This window comes from Carassius gibelio, chromosome A11, assembly GCF_023724105.1.
Source record: "Carassius gibelio isolate Cgi1373 ecotype wild population from Czech Republic chromosome A11, carGib1.2-hapl.c, whole genome shotgun sequence".
Taxonomy (NCBI): domain Eukaryota; kingdom Metazoa; phylum Chordata; class Actinopteri; order Cypriniformes; family Cyprinidae; genus Carassius; species Carassius gibelio.
The window spans coordinates 2,379,107-2,402,766 of record NC_068381.1 but is presented as its reverse complement, the minus strand read 5'-3'; the positions used below and the strand labels follow the sequence as shown (position 1 = coordinate 2,402,766).

The 23,660-nt window shown below is 35.0% G+C and overlaps 1 protein-coding gene across 2 annotated transcripts in view; it reads left to right on the top strand.

The window, feature by feature from the left end:
- LOC128021966 (zinc finger protein GLI2-like) overlaps positions 1-23,660 on the top strand; it is a 77,911-nt gene that overhangs the window by 14,181 nt on the left and 40,070 nt on the right. The window contains exon 2 of one of the 2 annotated variants that reach the window (XM_052609076.1): positions 575-694. In XM_052609076.1, the coding sequence (XP_052465036.1) occupies positions 586-694 (109 nt within the window). In that variant the 5' untranslated portion in view covers positions 575-585. The remainder of the gene's footprint in view (positions 1-574; positions 695-23,660) is intronic. The other variant, XM_052609077.1, reaches the window with a different exon arrangement.

The window sequence follows — 23,660 nt, the reverse complement described above, 5'->3', positions numbered from 1 at the left end:
TATTATTTTTTTATAGTTTCATGTATTTGTTATATTTTATATTATTTTCTATTTTATAGGATTTATTTATATAATTTTATTATTTTTATATATATTTTTTATGTAGTTAATTTTCTTATTTTAGATTTAATTTCATTAAATGTTTTGTGTATTTTATATATCTTATATAGTTTTTATTGATGTAAATTTTTATTTATTTTTAATTGTACAGAATTTGTTTAATATTTTTTCATTTTATTATTTTTTTTATATCTAATATTTAATTTTCATTTAATTTTGTTATTTTATATATTTTATTTGATGTATTTTTATATATAGAAATAATTTCATATATTTTTTTATTTTATATTTTATTAAATTTTTATAGTAAATTTTATTTATTTTTGGTTTTTATTTGTATTTTTTTCTACATTTAATTAAACTTTATATATATATTTTTTATATTTATTTAATTTTATTTTAATATTTTATATTAATTTTACGTAATTTTTCTTTCTTTATTTGATTTCTTTACTTTCCTTATTAATAAATCTAGATGGATATTTTAGATGACATCTCAGTCTCTCTCTCACAGAAGACATCAGAATGGAGACCAGCGTTCCCACAGAGAAGAAAGACTGTAAGTCGTCTGCTTTGGATGGAAACGGCTTCAGCGAGCTGCCCAAAAAACCTTCCCCATCATCCCTGGCCAGAGGTACGAACTCGATTTCACTTCCTACTCTCTTCCAACAGGATATCTCTAAATTTAGCTCTCAGATCACATGCATGTGCACGAAATTCAAATTTGGTGCGTCCGACATCATTGGCTCTTGCATCTCACATGCCCAGCTTCTCCGCATTCAGAGCACATGAGATTTAAGAGTTGCACATACGCAGATGATGTTTTGAGTCTTTCTCTGGTTATTTATCACACCAGCAGAGAGCTCAAAGTCTCCAGCAAGCCTAAGAAAAGAATATGCACATGAAATATGCATTTTTAAAGATAAAATATGGCGCTTGCAGTCCCTGATAAGCCCCCGAGAGTCAGAGGTGAGCCTCCATCGGGCCTGATGTGAATCCTAAATTCAGGTTTATTATTACATGCGTCTCACACAAGTACAGTCGACACGTAATCACGGCCGATTGGACGAGCCCAGTGGCTTTTAGCGCTCTGTTTGCTCTGAGATTAATCAGGAAGAGCGCGAGCATGTTTAAAACATGTCTTTAGGAGAGCGATAAAAGCGCTGAATAATGAGGCCCAAAGACCTTGTTCGTTCCTCAAGAGTGAAAGTGTTATGAATTAGTTAAAATGGCAGCGGAGGACGACACGCGCCGAGGTCCACCTTTGAAATGGAAATACCTCTGCTGATTCGTGAAGGAATCTGGTGGCCTGCCATTGTTAAGGAAAGAGAAATCCATGATTTGCTGAAGAAAGGAGAGGAACACGACCTTATTTATAGTGTGATTTTGACTCGTACATGATTAATATGACTCGTTTTTAACTGCTGGGGGAAATTAGAGCCGAGACTGAAGTGAAAGTGAATTTGAGATCCTAAGGACTAGCATTGATGGTATCAGACAGAGTTTTATTGAGTTTTATGTATGTTTGATCAGTTGTATTCTTCTTAAAATACTCAGACGTAAAACACTTCATGCATTTCACAGTATTAATTTAAACATTTAATCATAAAGGTAAGAGTATACATCATTTGGGTGCTTCGCCGACATGGATTAATATATTTATATAGTGCTTTAAATTGCTATTTTAAAATTAAATAATTGACATTGAAAACAAAAACTCTTTCGTTGTGTAATTGGTTAGATGCATTTCTCTCTAAAGGCACGTCCAGTGAGGAGAATCAGTTCGTCAAATTCATTTTTGCAACATTAACTCTGAAAACATTCATTTATTAACAGTTTTTTACTTTTTTGTTTGTTTGTTTGTTTGCTTTTTGGGCCGCTGTGCCAAAATTGTGCTTGCATTCAGTAGCTTATACGGCAGAATTTTTGATCCACGTTAAAAAATAACCAAAATAAATAAATAAATAAATAAATAAAAAAAAAAAAAAAAAAAAAAAAAAAAATATATATATATATATATATATATATATATATATTTTTTATATTGATTAAATTGATAAAGATTATATTCATTAAAAAATTATATAAAGTATAAAAAAACTATAAAAATTACTAAAATTACCAAACATTTAATTTTTATCAGATTTTCATATTTCATGTTGTTATATATGTTTTTTTATTTAATCCTATACATATATATAATTTTATATATTATATATATATATATATATATATATATATTTAAAAAATGTTTTTTTTTTCTATTATATTTTATTTTATTTAAACTGAATATATTTATGTACGAATAAAAAACTATTTAAAGTATTAAAGGACATTGGCCTCAACTTCCTGTTTCAAAAGGAAGCAATTCAACCCCATAAACAAAAGTCTGCTCAAGCTATGCCATAGTGTCTTTAAATACATTTTCTCTATTGATGTCATTGCCGTTTAAGAGAAACAACTAAAACATGGTACTCTGATATATACACCGTGGTACTGAAAGGTTTCCATTACGCACTTTTGAGACTCAGATCTGTTGTGGATGCAAACTTTCAGTATCTTCAGCAGAAGAGAGCGAGCATGTTTAAAACATGTCTGTAGACCAGTGATAAAAGCTGTCTGTAATGAGGCCGAAGGAGCTTGTTCTTACCTCCAGAGTATAACTGTTATGAATTAGTGAAAGCGGAGGACTGCGGCCCGGTCGAGATGCTGCTGGAAAGCACCTTTGAAATGATGATTCTGCTTTCTGATTAATGAAAGTGTTTGGTGGCCTGCCATTATTTCAAACGGTCATTAATTGTGCATCAAAGAATGGCGTGAAATCGGGACGTTTGTGATTGCAGTGTGAACCGTCTTTGGTTTTGGTGTGTGAGGGATGTTCTGAGCTGAGAAACCATAGCAAACACAAGACCAAAGACTGATTCAAATATGAGCATAAGATAATTTAAACCTCTTTTAATGAGCCGTGCAGAACTGTGTTGTTAGAAGCTCCTCTGTATTTGTGAATGATAACACATTCGATGGGACTGACGTCATGTTTCAATGAAAATATGTTTTCTATATTCTGTAAAATAAAACCCCAAACTCTAGAGGAAGCACATGTGAGAAACACATGAGACGGGAGAGATCTCCGTAAATCTACATGTTTCTTCTAAGATTAAATTTGAGCATTAATCAGTGTTGTTATTATACATTTGTAAAAAAAAACGAATTTTTTAATTTAATTTAAAGTTAAATTAAAAAGTATTTTGTTTATTGAAATAAAATAAAATAAAATGATCATTTAATATTTTGAATTATCTTTTATTTTTTACAGTTTTTAATTTAAAAATAAAATATAAAATGACATGTAATGAAATATAAATATATTAAAAAAAATAATAAATAAAAGCATTAGATAAAAAAAATATTAAAATTGGGGAAAAATAAAATGTTACCTTGGCAAATAAATGAAAATAAGTTAAAGTTGAAGGATTAAAATGAGTTAAAATAAATAAATGTTTTTTTTTTCATTTACTAAAAAAATTGTAAATTATGTAGGCATTAAAAAACTTTTAAAATGAAAAAAGCATGATAAAATGACCTAAATTCTAAATCTAAAATAAACTTATACTGAAATAAAAACTATATAAAGATATTTTAAAACAACAAAAACTTATAAAAAGACAAAGTAATCTTTAACCAAAATTACCACGACAGAAGAAAATATAAAAGCCCTATATGACTTATTTATCTTCTGTAAAACATAAAAGAAGATATTTTAAACAATATTTCTATTGTTGTTGTTGTTTGCTTTCTAACATTCAACTTAGAAAAAGTAAGTCATAAATGTATGCAACGACTTTAGGGTGATTTTTCGGGTGAACAATTCATGTAACTAGTTTAACCAGCAATGACTTCCTCAACCAGCAGAACCAGAAAGACTGACAACTGGCTAAAACCAGCATAAACCTGGTCTGTACTGGTCTATTCAGCAGGACTGGTTGAGTAGCATCCGATCTCTAAATAAAAGCGCGGGCGTTCACCGGGCGGAAGAGCCTCAGCTGGCGACAGAGCAATTACTTATCGCTTTAATCCGCTTTATTATCCCGTCCCGCAGAGTCTGAGAAGTGAATATGGAGCGCGGGGCCCGAGAGACGAGGTCCTTGAACCCAAGATCAGATTCCCTCGAGCCTGGAGTCGCCTCTTTTAATATACGCTCGCATTCGGCCGCTTTACGGTCAGTGTGGAGTTTACAACAGAGCCCTTGTCACCTAAGTCATGCCCACCGCGAAGACGCCGCTATTAAAGTTTACACCCCTGTCCACCGTTATTTATCCCCGACGCTTTCCTCTCTATCAGACAACACGGCTAATGCAGACTTTTAATATGTTATTTACACATAAAAAACAAGCTATTTGTGTGAGGAGGGGAAAATAAATGGGCCGCCGCTCCCCTCGGCTCCGTTATATCTGAGTTTAACAATCTGGATTGCTAATAGAACCATTTATCATGAGAGCCGGTCATTTGTTTTATGTTAGGGGCCTGGGGCCCGCTCTCACAGACCTCTATGGAAATGTGTGCACGAATTATGAACCCGAGCGCGAGTCACCTGATTTAAAAGGGAAAACAATGCATGTATTCAATTAAAATGCGAGCAGGTGTCTCTGTGGTGCGTTTTACTGGACGCTGCGAGTTCTCGATGGGTGAGGGTTATAAATGCGCTCGGGCAAACGGTGATGCTGGAATGCATTTTGCACGTTGTGTTTGCATTGATGCATTTGCTTTTATCACATTGCATTCAGGATCTATCAGTTCATGCATTCTCTGCAGGGCTTAAAATTAAAACTCAAGCACAAGATGTGAGTGAAAGTTGGTCAGCATTGCATTGCAATTATATAAGTGTATAAAAAGTTTCAGTCACTCATTGCATGCATTTGAAAATATTATATGCGCCGAACTTCTTGCAATGAGAAGGAGTTTATAAATTTGTTGTCAACAGAAGAGAAGCATTTCAGAAGAGAAGCTTCACTGCGGCTTTCAGACAAAATATTACAAAATATAATAATAATAATATTTATATAAACATCTAATATAAATTACATATAATACAAAATGTATATAAAAATAAGTTATTATAATAATAAATTATTCATATTTTATTATTAAATATTTTACAATTCAGAAGTATTATAGTGATGTTTATTTATTGATTTGTTTGTATAATTTAAAAATAAATAATTAAAATAATTATTATATTATATTATATGATATTATATTAAAATAATATAGTTAGTTAGTTAGTTAGTTAGTTAGAAAAGTAGCAATTTGGATTTTCCATAATGTTTTAATGAAATAATGCACATAAAGTTTTTATAAAAAAAAAAAAATATATATATATATATATATATATATATATATATATATATATATATATATATATATATATATATATATATATATATAATACATATTAAATAATTTTTAGTTCAGTAATATTATAGTGATATGAATTGATTGATTTGTTTTTATAATTTTATGAAATAATACTAAAAATATTATTATTATTATTATTATTTATTAATTATATATATATATATATACATATATATATATATATATATATATATATATTTTTTTTTTTTTTTTTTTTTTTTTATGAAACCACGCATATACAGTTTTATGGCTCGGATTTTTTTTTTATAACCAAATGTTCATAAATCACTGTCCATTGCCAGTTTAGTTCAGCCCCTGATTCCCCGGAAAGTTGCCTTTTGTTAATGCATTCAAATGCAGCATGCACACATGCATCTTGATAAATGGCAATAAGGAGCAGCTTTTGTAGTGTTTTGTATTTATCTGAATTGCAGATTTGTCCAGTATTATTCATGTATTCAATAGTGCAATTATTCTTTCTGCAGAAGTGAGATTGCAAACTTTGGTGCAAAATATTACGCTATATATAAAACCAAAAAAAAAATCTATGCATTTCTATGTCGGCGTGAGGTTGCACGGCGGAGCAGCTGAGGTTGCTCACGAGCCTGCGGGTAATGACTTGATTAACTGGAATCGGTGACTCTCCACATACATCATGGTGAAAGTGAGTTAGCCGTGTTGCGGCGTGATTGATGGCCGCGCTAAGCGCCGCTGCAACCGTGTTTTCTGCTGAGTCGGGTCATTCCTGAGGGAAGCGGTGGGCAGGATGCTTAACATCTTTACAGACGCCACACAGACAATACGGGGTCAAGCGCAAATGCATATGCTTAAACGCATGTTAGGCAGCATGCAAACACAACATAAATTGATTTATGACGGGCTGGTTCGTGTTATTGAGCGCGTTTAAGTGAAACGCCAATACGTGACGTCTCTGGAAAGAGGTTTTGTGTTGTTAAAATGACACTTTTTGATTAATAAGCATTTAAAAACACGCCTTATCTGCTCCTCACGCATCCCACCTCGCATTTCACGTTGCATTATTCAAACCCAGTGCATTTTGTGAGAGGACGAGGGGCGGGATGGATGGTTGCGGGCCGGAGCGTGTAAATAGTTTTTTAAGAGAGGCCGGTTACAGATAAGGCCGGTTTGCTTTATCACCTGGATGAAGTGGCGGCGCTGACAGTGAATAATTGACTGGCCTCAGGGTAACTCCTCGCCTCAGGGGTCAGAGCGGCTGGCAGAGAAAAATGTGTCCGAAGCAGCTCTGTGTCCGGCTCTGACTGTAGAAGCACCTCCACTAATCTTCCTGAGGAGGAGTTTCCATTCTGCACTCCTTCTCTCGTTCCTTCTAAATGAGTCTCTCACAGGACGGCTTTGCAGGCCTACAGAGGCTCTCTCTCTCTCTCTCTCTCTCTCTCTCTATCCCTCTCTCTCTCTCTCTCACTGTGTGTATATGCAGTAATGCAGCAGGTCAAAGAGAAACACTGCAGAAACTCAGAGCGGCTCGTTCTGTTGATCGTTCATTCTGTCCTATGCTTTTCTTTAGTTTGTTTCTTCTATCATTTGTTCATTCTGTCGTTTGCTCTATCGTTTGTTCTGTCTATCATTTCTTCTTTCTAGCGTTTGTTCTGTCTATCGTTTCATCTTTCTATCGTTTGTTTTTCTATCGTTTGTTCTGTCTATCGTTTATTCTGTCTATCATTTGTTCTTTCTATCGTTTATTCTCTATCGTTTGATCTGTCTGTCGTATGATCTTTCTATCATTTGTTCTATCGTTTATTCTGTCTATCATTTTTTCTTTCTATCATTTGTTCTGTCTATCGTTTGATTTTTCTATCGTTTGTTCTGTCTATCGTTTGTTCTGTCTATCGTTTGATCTTTCTAGCGTTTTTTCTGTTTATCGTTTGTTCTTTCTATCGTTTATTCTTTCTATCGTTTATTCTCTCTATCGTTTGTTCGGTCTATCGTTTGATCTTTCTATCGTTTTTTCTGTCTATCGTTTATTCTGTCTATCGGTTGATCTTTCTAACGTTTGTTCTGTCTATCATTTGATCCTTCTATCGTTTTTTCTGTCTATCGTTTATTCTGTCTATCGTTTATTTGGTCTATCGTTTGATCTTTCTAGCGTTTTTTCTGTTTATCGTTTATTCTGTCTATCGGTTGATCTTTCTAACGTTTGTTCTGTCTATCATTTGATCCTTCTATCGTTTTTTCTGTCTATCGTTTATTCTGTCTATCGTTTATTTGGTCTATCGGTTGATCCTTCTATCGTTTTTTCTGTCTATCGTTTATTTGGTCTATCGTTTGATCTTTCTAGCGTTTTTTCTGTCTATCGTTTATTCTGTCTATCGTTTATTTGGTCTATCATTTGATCTTTCTATCGTTTTTTCTGTCTATCGTTTATTCTGTCTATCGGTTGATCTTTCTAACGTTTGTTCTGTCTATCATTTGATCCTTCTATCGTTTTTTCTGTCTATCGTTTATTCTGTCTATCGTTTATTTGGTCTATCGGTTGATCCTTCTATCGTTTTTTCTGTCTATCGTTTATTTGGTCTATCGTTTGATCTTTCTAGCGTTTTTTCTGTTTATCGTTTGTTCTTTCTATCGTTTATTCTCTCTATCGTTTGATCTGTCTATCGTTTGATCTTTCTATCGTTTGTTCTATCGTTTATTTTGTCTATCATTTTTTCTTTCTATCATTTGTTCTGTCTATCGTTTGATCTTTCTATCGTTTGTTCTTTCTATCGTTTATTTTGTCTATCGTTTGTTCTGTCTATCGTTTGTTCTGTCTATCGTTTGTTCTGTCTATCGTTTATTCTCTCTATCGTTTGTTCGGTCTATCGTTTATTCTCTCTATCGTTTGTTCGGTCTATCGTTTGATCCTTCTATCGTTTTTTCTATCATTTATTCTGTCTATTGGTTGATCTGTCTAACGTTTGATCTGTCTATCGTTTGATCTGTCTATCGTTTGTTCTGTCTATCGTTTGATCTATCTATCATTTGATCTTTCTATCGTTTATTTTGTCTATCGTTTGTTCTGTCTATCGTTTGTTCTGTCTATCGTTTGTTCTGTCTATCGTTTATTCTCTCTATCGTTTGTTCGGTCTATCGTTTATTCTCTCTATCGTTTGTTCGGTCTATCGTTTGATCCTTCTATCGTTTTTTCTATCATTTATTCTGTCTATTGGTTGATCTGTCTAACGTTTGATCTGTCTATCGTTTGATCTGTCTATCGTTTGTTCTGTCTATCGTTTGATCTATCTATCATTTGATCTTTCTATCGTTTGTTCTGTCTATCGTTTCTTCTTTCTATCGTTTCTACTTTCTATCGTTTGTTCGGTCTATTGTTGTGTTCTGTCTATCATTTGATCTTTCTATCATTTGATCTTTCTATCGTTTGTTCTCTATCGTTTCGTCTTTCTATCGTTTCTTCTTTCTATCGTTTGTTCTCTATCGTTTCGTCTTTCTATCGTTTCTTCTCTCTATCGTTTCTTCTCTCTATCGTTTTAATTTTTCCATTATTTGTTTGTTCCATTGTTTCTTCTATCATTTGCTCTTTCTTTATGTAGTTTGTTCTATTGTTCAATCTATCTTTCTATCGTTTGTTTGTTCCGCCATGTATTCTGTTCTATCTATCATTTGTTCATTCTGTCGTTTGTTTGTTACATTGTTTGCTCTTTCTTTATTTTGTTTGTTCTTTCTGTCGTTGGCTCTTTCTTCTGTTTGTTACTTCTATCCTTTGCTCTTTCTTTATGTAGTTTGTTCTATTGTTCAATCTATATTTCGTTCTATCATTTGTTTGTTCTGTCATGTATTTGTTCTATCTATCTGTCAACCTTTTAGACAAACTTAAACTTTTCTTCTCACATTACAGTCATCTAACTTCTGTTCTTGACGTTGCTGTGCACATTTTTCTATATTCCTACATACAAAGACATGGTATGTTTTAATATCTACCTCTATCACCATGTATTTTGGAAATGTACAAGAGTCAATCCAGAATAAAAGCTCAGTTTTGTCCTCGTCTCGTGTACAGCACATGTGTATGTAATGAGAGCGCCGCCGCTGTAACAAAGACGCCAATTATTTCCATTTTTGCCCACATGGAAGCAGTTTTGCGCGGCAGTAATGGCTCTGCAGGTTACATACATTTTGTAAACATTTAGCTTGATGGCTTTAATCTGAGATTTCATTTGGGGCCCAGAAAGAGAGAAAGATTAGGTACAATTCTCAGTCTATTTATAAAGCGCTCTGATTGCCGGATAAAAAAATCAACTTCAGGGCTTCTTTTTTTTTCTCTTTAGTGAGAAAAGAAAGAAGTTGTTTCTCGCGCCGCGGTTGAGTCATTAAAAGCGACTCCGAACAGGCTAGAAATCACAGGAAAGGCAAAGAGGAAAAAGTCAAGTCTCATATCAAACACTGCTCTTAAACCACAAGGGCTTTATGCATTATATATCACTCCTTTCTGAAAAGAGACCGTGCCACGTTTTTATCCACTGAAATAATTACAAAGCCAGAGGGATTGAGTTTTCACACACTAGCACATGTTGTTTAGCGATGGCGTGATGTTATTATGAGCTCACAGGGTTTGGCTGTGTTATAATAACGCGATGCAGCCAAGACGTGAGCGAAAACCAGCTGTGCTCAATGAAACACTGCAATTAAGTGTATCAGATATTATTTGTTGCACTGGAATGTTTGATTCGGGCATCAAAGCCGAGACATAAATCTCACCCAGACGAGAGTTGCCCGAAAACAACACGCCCCATTCCTGCCCGTTTACAAGTGTTGGAGAGAAATACAAGCGCTCGGGGGGATTTCAGCAGCACGGATCTGTTCATCCCTCTGTGTTCCCAACAGTAAACACACGCTCTCCTCCCAGACGCTGTGACCTCTGGGATTCGACGGGGTTTTTACGGAGCACACGCTTCCATCCCTAAAGGCTCAAACCTCTAATCCTTCATCTGCTGTATTCCCAACTGAAGCCGCTCTGTGGGAATTCAGCTGTGTTGCTGTTTAGAGGCCGTTTCTGTGGAACACTTTTAAACCAAACGCCTGTCTGTGTTATATAGAGAACAACCACCAGGTGATTTTCAGGTGGATCTTTTTTTACACTTGCATTTGTAAATTTGGGGTCAGTATGATTTTTTAAATGTTTTGTTCTCCTGTGCCCAGCATTTTAAGTATTTTTATCAATATTATAGGGAAAAATGTCAAATATAATTACAGTTTAAAATAACAGTTTTTAATTTTGCAATGCTAAAAAAAAAAATATATATATATATATATATATATATATATATAAATATATTTAAAATATATATATATAATATATAAAAATATATATATATATATAATATTTAATTTAGCTGCCAAAGCAACATTTCTCATTTTACTTAAAGATTAAAAAATAAAACAATTAAATAATCAAAATTAAAACTGAATAAATATTAGTTAACACACACACACAACAAAATTACTAAAACTATACTAAAATTAAAATTAAAACTACAATGAAAAATACAAAAATAAAACAGGGTTATTATATAATATATTATATTATATTATATTATAATAACCTATTTTAAATGTTTTATATTAAGTTTTAGATTTTTTAAAATAGATTAATATTTAAAATGAACTTTTTTATGTTTTTAGATAATGTAGAAATCTTTTAGAATATATAATTACTTTTTTTTTTTTAAAGCATTAATATAATATAATATAATATAATATAAAATATAAAATATAAAATAATATAAAAATTAATTATAAATAAAACTTTTTAAAATAAGGATCTTTTTTTAAGGATAATTTTTTTTTATAAATATTACAAATTATATATAATTTCAAAAAGTCTATATTTTTGTTTTATTACATTATATTATACTGTATTATAAAAGCGAACATAAATTATATTTATATACTGTGTGCGTGTGTGTGCACATGCATTTTTAATGTATTTATTTAGGATAGGGTGTGCTATTAAATTTAATCTTTCATGTGTTTCTCACTAGTCAGCTTTGAGAGAAACAGGGAAAAAAAGAGCCCAATAATCTCACACGTGTCTCTAGAGTTTCAGAAGTGATCTCAACAACATCTCAGGTTTGCCAAGATCCCGAGTCTGCATTCAAAGATCACAATATGACCTCGAACATTCATTTATTTCTGTATGATGACTATTGAATCGTGTGTCTTCTGGGATCTCTGGGGTCTTCTTGAACTGAGCATTCAAACTATTTCTATGCTAGTTTGTTCATGAGCTTTGAGTAAGCAGCTCAAAACGAAAGTGAAGAAATTAAATTATGAATCAGAAATGATGCAGTGACATTATGATTGCATAAACATTTCTGTTGCTTTAGAGGAAGGTGCATTGATGATGCACTTCCAAACGATTTCAAGTAATTGTTTTTGATTGTATATAAACTGTATATATACTATAATCTATAAAACAGACATTAACTTAGAGAGGAAGAGACCGCTGAGATTGTTCATATTTAAAGTCATTGCATTGGAGTAAAACTCACTGATTTTGCTTACAAAGTGTATAACAGCTTCCCAAAACAGCCTCGTTTGTGATCAAAAATGAGTCTTAATTCGTTTTTTTTTTTTATTAGCACTGATTGTGTTTCTGTTTGCACCTCAGTTTTAAAGTAAATATTGGCAAAATGATCCATAAATAGTGTTTTGACTCAAAAACTGCTGGATGAACTCCGATCAAACGCTTCCAAAAGGAAATATAAAACCCGATTTAAAGAAAATGAGATTGAATCCGAGATTTGATGATGGTGTCACATTAAAAGAGATATACAAGCGATTTTAAACCAGCAGGTCATTTTTGACCAGGGACACCAAATTAGGCAAAACACAAGATTGTTTTCTTTAAATATCTAAATTAAGTTTTTTGCATAAAATAAGCAAAAACATCTTCCAATGGGGTCATAAAATAAACTTTTAATGCATTTTAATGCAAACTCGTAATGCATCGTAATTTAAAAAACATATATTTTTTTTTTTTGCAGTGCATCTGTGCTGAAATCATGATTGTTTTGCATTGATATGCACCCATATATTCCTCAGAAATCTGGTGTTTAAGAGTGGTTCTCCATCTTTAATGAACTTTTTCTTGATCTGACCCAACCGTAGAGAGACTATTAACCAGAGGCAGCAGCTTCCTTCCAGTGCTTCTGATTCAACATGAAACTCATAGTGGGGTTTTTCCCTCGTAAACACTGAGATGCTAATGACCGTCTATTAGTTAACCCAGCGCTTTGGTTAGTGTTACCACAGAGTTCAGAGACTTTAAGGGTTTGTGGACCAGACGTGAAGATAGATAGATCAGGACAGCGGAGTGATAGAACCAGACGTTGGGTCAGTGTGGTGTTGATCCGTTATGCAGATCATCAGTTCCAGGGTTGTGTTGAAAACCTCCCGAGCTCCGCTGGGCCTGACATAAGATCTGCTCTTGAATGAAGTTCTTTGTGCTCATTGGGGCCGGTTCTTCGAGTGGCTGCTCTCCAGTGAAGTGCAGGACGTCCCGTGGCACGAGCCCATGGAGGGATCAGTGTGATGATGTCACTCTCGAAGGATGCTGGGGGTCTCTGTTGAGAGAGAGAGAGAGAGAGAGAGAGAGACTACAGTGAGAGACACAGACGAGCAGCACCTGAGACACTCGTCTGTCTCTCCATCTGTCTGGATCTGTCCATTCTGTTATTCTGTCTATCTATCCGTTCTTTCACTCCGTCCATTCTGTTGTTCTGTCTATCTATCCGTCCATTCTGTTGTTCAGTCTATCTATCCGTTCTTTCACTCCATTCTGTTATTCTTTCTCTCTATCCGTTCTTTCACTCCGTCCATTCTGTTATTCTTTCTCTCTATCCGTTCTTTCTATCCGTCCATTCTGTTGTTCTCTCTATCCGTTCTTTCTATCCGTTCATTCTGTTGTTCTGTCTATCTATCTGTCCATTCTGTTATTCTTTCTCTCTATCCGTTCTTTCTATCCGTCCATTCTGTTATTCTTTCTCTCTATCCGTTCTTTCTATCCGTCCATTCTGTTATTCTTTCTCTCTATCCGTTCTTTCTATCCGTCCATTCTGTTATTCTTTCTCTCTATCCGTTCTTTCTATCCGTCCATTCTGTTGTTCAGTCTATCTATCCGTTCTTTCACTCCGTCCATTCTGTTGTTCTATCTATCCGTTCTTTCACTCTGTCCATTCTGTTATTCTGTCTATCTATCCGTTCTTTCTATCCGTCCATTCTGTTGTTCTGTCTATCTGTTCTTTCACTCCGTCCATTCTGTTGTTCTGTCTATCTGTTCTTTCACTCCGTCCATTCTGTTGTTCTATCTATCCGTTCTTTCTATCCGTCCATTCTGTTGTTCTATCTATCCGTTCTTTCTATCCGTCCATTCTGTTGTTCAGTCTGTCTATCCGTTCTTTCACTCCGTCCATTCTGTTGTTCAGTCTATCTATCCGTTCTTTCTATCCGTCCATTCTGTTATTCTGTCTATCTATCCGTTCTTTCACTCCGTCCATTCTGTTGTTCAGTCTATCTATCCGTTCTTTCTATCCGTCCATTCTGTTATTCTGTCTATCTATCCGTTCTTTCACTCCGTCCATTCTGTTGTTCAGTCTGTCTATCCGTTCTTTCACTCCGTCCATTCTGTTGTTCAGTCTATCTATCCGTTCTTTCACTGTCCATTCTGTTATTCTGTCTATCTATCCGTTCTTTCACTCCGTCCATTCTGTTGTTCAGTCTGTCTATCCGTTCTTTCACTCCGTCCATTCTGTTGTTCAGTCTATCTATCCGTTCTTTCACTCCGTCCATTCTGTTGTTCAGTCTATCTATCCGTTCTTTCACTCCGTCCATTCTGTTGTTCAGTCTATCTATCCGTTCTTTCACTCCGTCCATTCTGTTATTCTTTCTCTCTATCCGTTCTTTCATTCCATCCATTCTGTTATTCTTTCTCTCTATCCGTTCTTTCACTCCGTCCATTCTGTTGTTCAGTCTATCTATCCGTTCTTTCACTCCGTCCATTCTGTTATTCTTTCTCTCTATCCGTTCTTTCATTCCATCCATTCTGTTATTCTTTCTCTCTATCCGTTCTTTCACTCCGTCCATTCTGTTGTTCTGTCTATCTATCCGTTCTTTCACTCCGTCCATTCTGTTGTTCAGTCTATCTATCCGTTCTGTCCTCTCTGCCTCTCATGTTCTGTATTTCAGTTTGTTCTCTCATTCTGTCGTGGTATTCTCTTACTCTCTCTGTTTTGGTGCTCTTTCTACACCCGTCCCTTCTGACGTCCTCTCATTACAGGGTTTAGTCTACAAGAAAAGAAAGTACATTTGAGGAACTTTTTTTCTCTCTTCTACCTGGCGTGATTCAAAGAGTCATGAATAATGAATGGTTCCCGAATCAATAACACTTCAAATATAGAACGTCTACAGGTTTGCAGTCGTGCGTCATGTTCATATTCACGAGAAATCTTCTGAAAGCTGTCCACAGGTTTGTCGTCTCGGCTCCTCCATCTCACCGAATGTGATTACAGTGTTTGTGATGAACCTCTGTTATTAGCGTGGATCCATTACAAACCCTCCGCCTGCTGTAGAGGGAAACCCAATGAAGCCCCACTCTCGCCATACGCCGCCCGTCCCGAGTCGCTCCAGTCGGGATGAGATGTGGGGGGTCACCTCATGGACCCTGTTGTTGTGCTCTCGTTTCATAATCAGACGCTTCGTAACGCCCCCAAACCCCCATAATCACAGGACCCAGCGAGAGGCTAGAATTACACGAAACCGAGAAGGAAAACTTGCTTTTGTCTTTGATTATTCTCTGATGGTTTTATGAAGCGCAGTTGTTCTTACACACAGACCACAACTTTGCATTTTATTGCATGTTTAACCCTGCAAAGCCTGACATATGCAATAACAGCCAGAAAAATCCTTTAAAAATAGAACAGTTTATTAAACCTTTAGACAAAAAAAAATGCATATGTGTTTTTTGTTAAGTATCATATTTGATGCATCATGCATCATAACGTCTGATACAGTTAGAATATTAAACGAGGAAGGTCATTCCTCCGCTGAGGAACAGTGAAAGTAAAGCTTCTGGAAACAAACGCTCTTCAGTAGTTTCGCCGCTAAAGTCTTGTTAGTTTAGTTTTAACACTCTGAGGCTAATTACATCGCTGTGTGCTTCAGCTCGACACACCGGAGTGTGGAAGCTAATTACAGCGCGTCCCGAACCAGGCCACGACGGAACAGGGTCAACAGCCTCGTCTCTCATCAATCGACGCGTTCTGCCTTAAGCAATGCCAACCGTCTGCAGAGTTAATTACTCAATTAAACAGCTTCAGTTAACGGCTCGCGATGCTCCAGACAGACTGCCAGAGAGTCATCCGAAATCTTTAATACCTTTTATTTCTCTGTCTTTGTTTCTCTCCGGGGAGATCTCTTAATCTAATTATCTTATGAAACATTTTGACCTGTGCACCTGAAGATCAAACCAGACTGCACTTCAGTGTGCGTTTAATTGATTTAGCTCTGGAAATTAGACATTTTGTGCTCTCGTTTTCTCTTTTTTAGCATGAGTGTAACACGATTAGGAGAAAAAGACTCTCAGTTGTCAGCGTCGTTAAAAACAAACTGACCACGAAACACATTTTGCCAGTATTTGAGTTTATTCGGACAATACTTGCACAAATAATTTTAAATAAAATTGCCAATGTGACATGGCTCAAATTGACAAGAATTTTGGTTTTGTCATTTTAAAGTTGTAAAAATATAATTATTATATTATATTATATTATATTGTATTATATTATATTATATAAAAAACATTGTAATACGTATATTTTACAAGTATTTTTTATTTTATTTAGTAATAATAACAATCACAATCAGACATTATTATTATTATTATTATTATTATTAAATAATAATTATGCTTCATTAAAAATTGAATTTGACCAGGCAATTTCACAATTTATATTTATTTATTTACTACAGATGAGTATTATATTATATTATATTATATTATATTATATTGTAATACGTGTATTTTACAAGTATTTTTTTTTATTTAGTAATAATAAGAATCACAATCAGACATTATTATTCACATATATTATTATTATTATTATTAAATAATAATTATGCTCCATTAAAAATTTTATTTGACCAGGCAATTTCACAATTTATATTTATTTATTTACTACAGATGAGTATTATATTATATTATATTATATTATATTATATTATATTATATTATATTATATTATATTACAATAGTATTATTTTTATTTTTTAATAATAAAAATCATAATTTAAAAATGTTATTACATTTTTTTAAAGTCATATTGATGTATAATTGTAACATTTTGGGCCACATTTTGAGCCTTACAAATGAAGAGAATATGATTGTCAGTTCTCAGTTTTCTTTATTTGATATGTTTGTTATTTATCCAGATAAAAGGCTGCTTACTGGTGCATCTCAAGCATGTTAGCAGATGTTTGAGATCTTTATGAGCAATACAGAAAGACTTAGATCAACATTACAGTTTCCTGAGACGGTATTTCACCTCTGACCTCGATTTGCATCATGCAGACATTAATTTTACAGCTCTCAGCTTCAGAAATATGATGCAAACGTAAAAGAAAGCTGGAAAATCAAGCCTGGCTTTCTGAGAAACAGGACAATCTTTTGAAAAACTCCACTGTAAACTTGCGGCCCTCCTGCAATGTGTGCTGATTACCCACGATCCCCTGCTAAGAGCGAGACTGACTGCACCGACAGATGTTTCTCATTCTGAGAGAAAACCCTTCTGCTGTGAGACCAGACGGGACGGAGAAGATGTGCTGTACGTCACTTTATATCAAATAAAGCCCGAGATGGAGTCAAATCTGTCTGAACTCTGCAGGACTGATGTTTTGAAATGAATTCATCTTGTGGAAAAAGCACATTTGTCTGCTTACAGTTAAAGGATGTAACCGTTTTCCATAATATAAACACTCGGATCGAGAAGAAATGAGTTTTTCCCTCTAATATTAGCATCTGTAAAGAATTTCTGTGGCTTTGATTTGATTTTGATTTCTGTGATGTTTTTATGTTACAATAGTGTGTAGCTCCGCCCACAATGATCTTCGATTTGATTTGTACTTCTGGGATGTTACGTTAGTGTGTAACTCCGCCCACAATTATCTTCGATTTGATTTGTATTTCTGTGATGTTACGTTAGTGTTTAGCTCCGCCCACAATGATCTTCGATTTGATTTGTATTTCAGTGATGTTACGTTAGTGTGTAGCTCCGCCCACAATGATCTTCGATTTGATTTGTATTTCAGTGATGTTACGTTAGTGTGTAGCTCCGCCCACAATTATCTTCGATTTGATTTGTATTTCTGTGATGTTACGTTAGTGTGTAGCTCCGCCCACAATTATCTTCGATTTGATTTGTATTTCTGTGATGTTACGTTAGTGTGTAGCTCCGCCCACAATTATCTTCGATTTGATTTGTATTTCTGTGATGTTACGTTAGTGTGTAGCTCCGCCCACAATTATCTTCGATTTGATTTGTATTTCTGTGATGTTACGTTAGTGTGTAGCTCCGCCCACAATTATCTTCGATATGATTTGCATTTCAGTGATGTTACGTTAGTGTGTAGCTCCGCCCACAATTATCTTCGATTTGATTTGCATTTCTGTGATGTTACGTTAGTGTGTAGCTCCGCCCACAATTATCTTCGATTTGATTTGCATTTCAGTGATGTTACGTTAGTGTGTAGCTCCGCCCACAATTATCTTCGATTTGATTTGTATTTCAGTGATGAAATATAACAACAATATTGTTTATAAATGTATAATATTAATTTTCACCTAATATGTAATTATATATAGTAATATTTGTTTTTACTTTGTTTATTATCATTATTGTTATTAATTTTTAGATGTATTGATATATAATTACAAAAATATTTGCCCAAAATGTGCAATGCTACAAACTTTTTTATTTATTTTGTAAATAGCAATCGCAATTTGAATCATTTTTTTAAGTCTTTCAGTAGATAGCGTCCTGCTCGGTCTCTTCTGAGGGCTTCGCAGAGGCTCTATTTTAGTTTTATCCTCAAGAGCCTGAGGCGAGTGTCAGAGAGTGTGAAGCAGGACGTGACGGAGGTTATTCTGCGCTTGTGAAGCCATCGATCAGAAACACAAGGACACGGACGCTGATGCTCGGCTTGACCTCTCGCTCTTACACCACACCAAACATCCTGCTAAAACATGAAGGAAAACTTAAAAGCTGCTTTTAATACTGTTTCATGATGACTTTACAGTGTTTTTATGAAAAAAATTATGATTTATACAGTGTTATTTTAGAATAAATGAGATAATACAATAGTTTCTATTCTATTTACATTTTTGTTTAGGTTTAAGTAATACGAAATAAGAAATGTGGCCTCGGCAGTTTACTAAAATGTTTTTTTTTTTTACATTTTATCTTATTTCAGTTGAATTTATTTATGACCAATTTTTATGGCTTTATTTTTTGTAAACTATAATAACTGGTTGACAATAAGCATATTAGGGCTGCATATTAATCAAAATCAAATTGAAATTGCGATATGACTGTGATTAAATGAAATATATGTGCTGCATGTTTCAGACACTTAAAAAAATAATATATATATATATATATATAAAATAAGAAAAATCGTAATTTTAAAGTTGCACTATAAAATAATAATAATAAAATATTATTATTAATTTTATATGATATTACAAAATATTGCAATACTAATATTATATTTTGAATACAAATAGTAGTATATGGATAGTAATATTTTGTTTCATGTTTTATAATAATAATAACTTTATTAGTGGTAGTAGTAGTAGAACTATATTATTATTAGTAGTAGTATTTTAATATGATATTCATATATAATGACACATCTTTTGGTCAAATTATTATTTTATTTTGTATTTTATTTTTCTAGAATAATCGTCAAGGAAATCCATTCTTTGATAATAAGATTAATTTTTTGTTGTTGTTGTTCTTTAATTAATTTTATATTATAAATAATATTACATGTTTTATGACACCAAACATCCTGCTTTAAAGTCGGCATTAAATAAAACAAAAAATATTTATTAAATGAGGCAAATAAAAGGTATGGAGGTAAGGAATGGAGTTTCACATTGAGTTCAGGTGAAGTAAAGCACTGTTTGAGAGTCTAGTTACCGGTGACCCCGCAGAACACAATGGATGGTTTCAGGTGCGACTGTGCTCTTCTTCTAAATGAGCCGCGTCCTTGTTTAATTTACAGATGCGCTGGAGGAGTAATTCGTGCCTTCAGCTGCAGCTCTGGGCCAGCTGTTATCCCCCTCGCCCCCTTGGAGGGGTTTCGCCGGGCTAATATGAATGTAGGGAACCACGCACGCTGACGGCGCCCGCAGAAACGCCACTTTAATGCATCGCATCTTAATTATCACCCTTATTCATTCAGCATCAGCGCTTCTGCTGGCTCCGTCTCTCCGACAGGGCTCTTTTTATCACAGCACCGGTCTTAAAGATAATAAACTTCAGCTTTAGGGTAATTACTTAATCTGGACAAACCTGTGTGTTAAGCAGCACTATTACGAGCAGAGGTGATAAATCAGGAGCTGGAGGTGGCGGGCCGATCACCACGGCCTGTAATCACTCTTACAGACTCTTGTGGTCTTAAGTAGCTAGATTACACAAACAGCATGCTAACAACACACACCTAGCACTCTGTTTGTCCTTCTGCTTTACCTCCAGCAAACTGGGCTTACTAGAAGTTAAGAATTAACATGAAGTGATAGTCTAAGAATATGTAGGGATAGGGATGAGGGAGGATGGATGGATGGATGGATGGATGAAACGTTGGATGGATAGAATGACATAGAACAAAGGATGGATAGATGGATAAAATGACAGATAGAATGATGGAGGGATGGATGAATGGATGAATAAAATGACAAATAGATATAACGGGGATGGATAGAATGACAGATAGAACGATGGATGGATGGATGAATGGATGAATAAAATGAAATACAGATAGAACGATCGATGTATGGATGAATAAAATTACAGATAGATAGAGCGATGGATGGATAGATGGATAGAATGACAGATAGAACGATGGAGGGATGGATGAATGGATGAATAAAATGACAGACAGATAGAACGATGGATGGATGGATGAAACGTTGGATGGATAAAATGACAGATAGATAGAGTGATGGATGGATAGAATGATAGATAGAACGATGGAAGGACGAAACTTTAGATGGATAAAATGACAGATAGAACAATGGATGGATAGAATGATAGATAGAACGATGGATGGATGGATGGATGGATGGATGGATAAAATGACAGATAGATAGAATGATGGATGGATAGATGGAAAGAATGACAGATGGAACAATGGATGGATGGATGGATGGATGGATGAAACATTGGATAAATAAAATGACAGAATGATGGATGGATGATGGATAGAATGATAGAACAATAGATGCATAGAATAACATATAAATAGAACGATGGATGGATGGATGGAATGACAGATAGAATGATGGGTGATAGATAGAAGAATGGATGGATGGATGGATGATATATGGGTGAAATGAGATAGAATGATGGAGGGATGTATACGGATGGATGTATGGAACAATAAATATAATAATGGATGGATGGATGAATTAATAAATATAATAATAGATGGATGGATGGATGAATGAATTAATAAATATAATAATGGATGGATAGATGGATGAATGAATTAATAAATATAATAATGGATGGATAGATGGATGAATTAATAAATATAATAATGGATGGATAGATGGATGAATTAATAAATATAATAATGGATGGATAGATGGATGAATTAATAAATATAATAATGGATCGATAGATCGATGGATGGATGAATGAATGAATAGAATGACAGATGGATGGATGTATAAATAAAAACGATGGATGGATGGAATGATAGAGAGAACGATGGATGGATGGGTGAATAAATATAATGACGGATGGATGGATGAATTAACTCATGAATTAAAAAGGAACCTAATTCTTAAATTCTGAATTCTTTTTCACAATACTGTATTTTAGATACCCAGTGTTAGCAGGTCACATCCCAGAATGCACTGGGTCTGCTAGTGTATAGTGGTTGGCATAGCGATGTTTAGTTAGGCCTGAGGCCAGCTTTTTCTTCAAGAATTTCCTGTCTAATTTCCCCTCCTGATTCTGTGAGTAATGCCCAAAGCTTTTTTAATTGCACTGCAAAGACCCCGGCCACTCAAAGAGCCATTATTGTTGCCGAGTACTTCCTGTAAAACGAAACCATTTACTCCTTTAGATCCTGGGATTAGGGTCCAACAAAGATGAGAGGGGCTGTGCTTGCTTGGCCCGAATATTCAAAGCCGTTTAAAGTTAAGGGGGACCATGTTTATCTGATCGAGAGCTAAAATGTTCTTCATGGTTCTTCTAAGAACTGTTTATTGGAAGGTTCTTTGGGAAGCCAAAAAAAAAACAGTTGTTCTACACTCTTAAGGTTCTTTATTGGAATTTCACCATCCATGAAACTTCCACAAAAGGCTCTTTACAGAGAAAAAGGATAGTTAATGTTGTGCAAAGCCGAGTTTCCATCTGTTAAACTCAAAAGAAGATATTTTGAAGAATGTTAGTAACCAAACAGTTGACGATAGTCATTGACTTCCGTATTATTTTCTTTTTCCTACTATGGAAGTCAGTGGCTAACATCAGCTATCTCTCTTTTCCAATGTTCTACAAAACAACAGAAGAGAGAAATTCATCTTCACAATAATAAAAATAATGGTTCTTTTGAGAACTGCTTACTGGAAAACCAAAAATGGTTCTTCTGCACTCTTAAGAAAGAAGGTTCTTTGTTGGGCTTTATAGTTGCATCAAGAACCTTTAATATCCATGAAACTTTTCCACCCCACAAAAGTGGAAAAACTACAAAGGAAAAAAAAAACTACAGTTCACCTAGAAATAAAAATAGTTGTCATTTACTCACCCTCAAGCTATTTCAAACCTCCATTAGTTTCCGTCTTCTGTTAAACACAAAAGAAGATATACTGAAGAATGTTGGAAGCCACACAGATGTTGGTAGCCATTGACTTCCATAGTATTTTCTTTTTCCTATTATGGAAGTCAGTGGCTACCATCTCTATTTTCCAGTGTTCAACAAAACAGCAGAAGAGAGAAATTCACCTTCACACTGAGACAAATATTGTTTCTTTTAAAACTATTCACTTAAAGGCTTCTTTGAGGAACCCCAGTTTTTTATTGGTTTTTAGAAGCTCCATAAAGATCCCAGTGAGAAGTGGCCAGGTTAACAAGTGCATGAAAAAGTCATCCGCTCTGGAGCGGCACGCGGCACGCGGCCCGACACTGAAAAAGTGCGGCACACCTCTGCGCCGTTCCCCCAGATGTGAAAACAAATGTTATCACCTAAAGACTAATAGATGCGAGGGGCTCCACCGAAACTCTGCAGCCGCGCCGCAGCCCTGGGGGATAGGGCTCGGAGAAGCTGGTAAACGTGCCTCTTGAACTCTCCAGAGCGATCCTCTTTTGTTCTTCCCGTTGTGGAGGAACAATGGAGCTGTCTGCATGATCGAATAATCCTGCCCGCTCCTCCGGTGATGGGGGCCCCGGACGTCAGCGGCCCCCGAGCCTCTACGGGGGGGAGAACAGGTCGCCAATGGGGTGGGTGTTTGTGCTGACATGAAAAATGCGACGGCTGGAAATAACAGTGGTAATGTGGATAATTGAGGGCGGGCACAGATGAATGAGGCTGCGGGGTAACGTGTCGTTTTAATGACAGAGACCGGGGTGGGTTCGCGTTTGCCACCGTCTTATTTCGGTCGGGAGTGTTTACGGAGGCACAAACGTTTGGGTTTAAGTTGTGTATTTTTCATGCTTCCAATTGCCCTAGTTTGTGTCTTATCCTCTGTTTTATTTTTGCATCTCCTCCTCCGCCGAAGTTGTGATTAAAGCACAAAATCGTTCTTAACCGGACCTGCGTGATTAGGATTCATGCATTGCTCCATGACTTCAGCTCGGGAGAATTCCTGCAGAGGCTCTGTCATGTTCTGCTGACCCACTTCACTCCTTCTTTTGTCCTCGACCTCT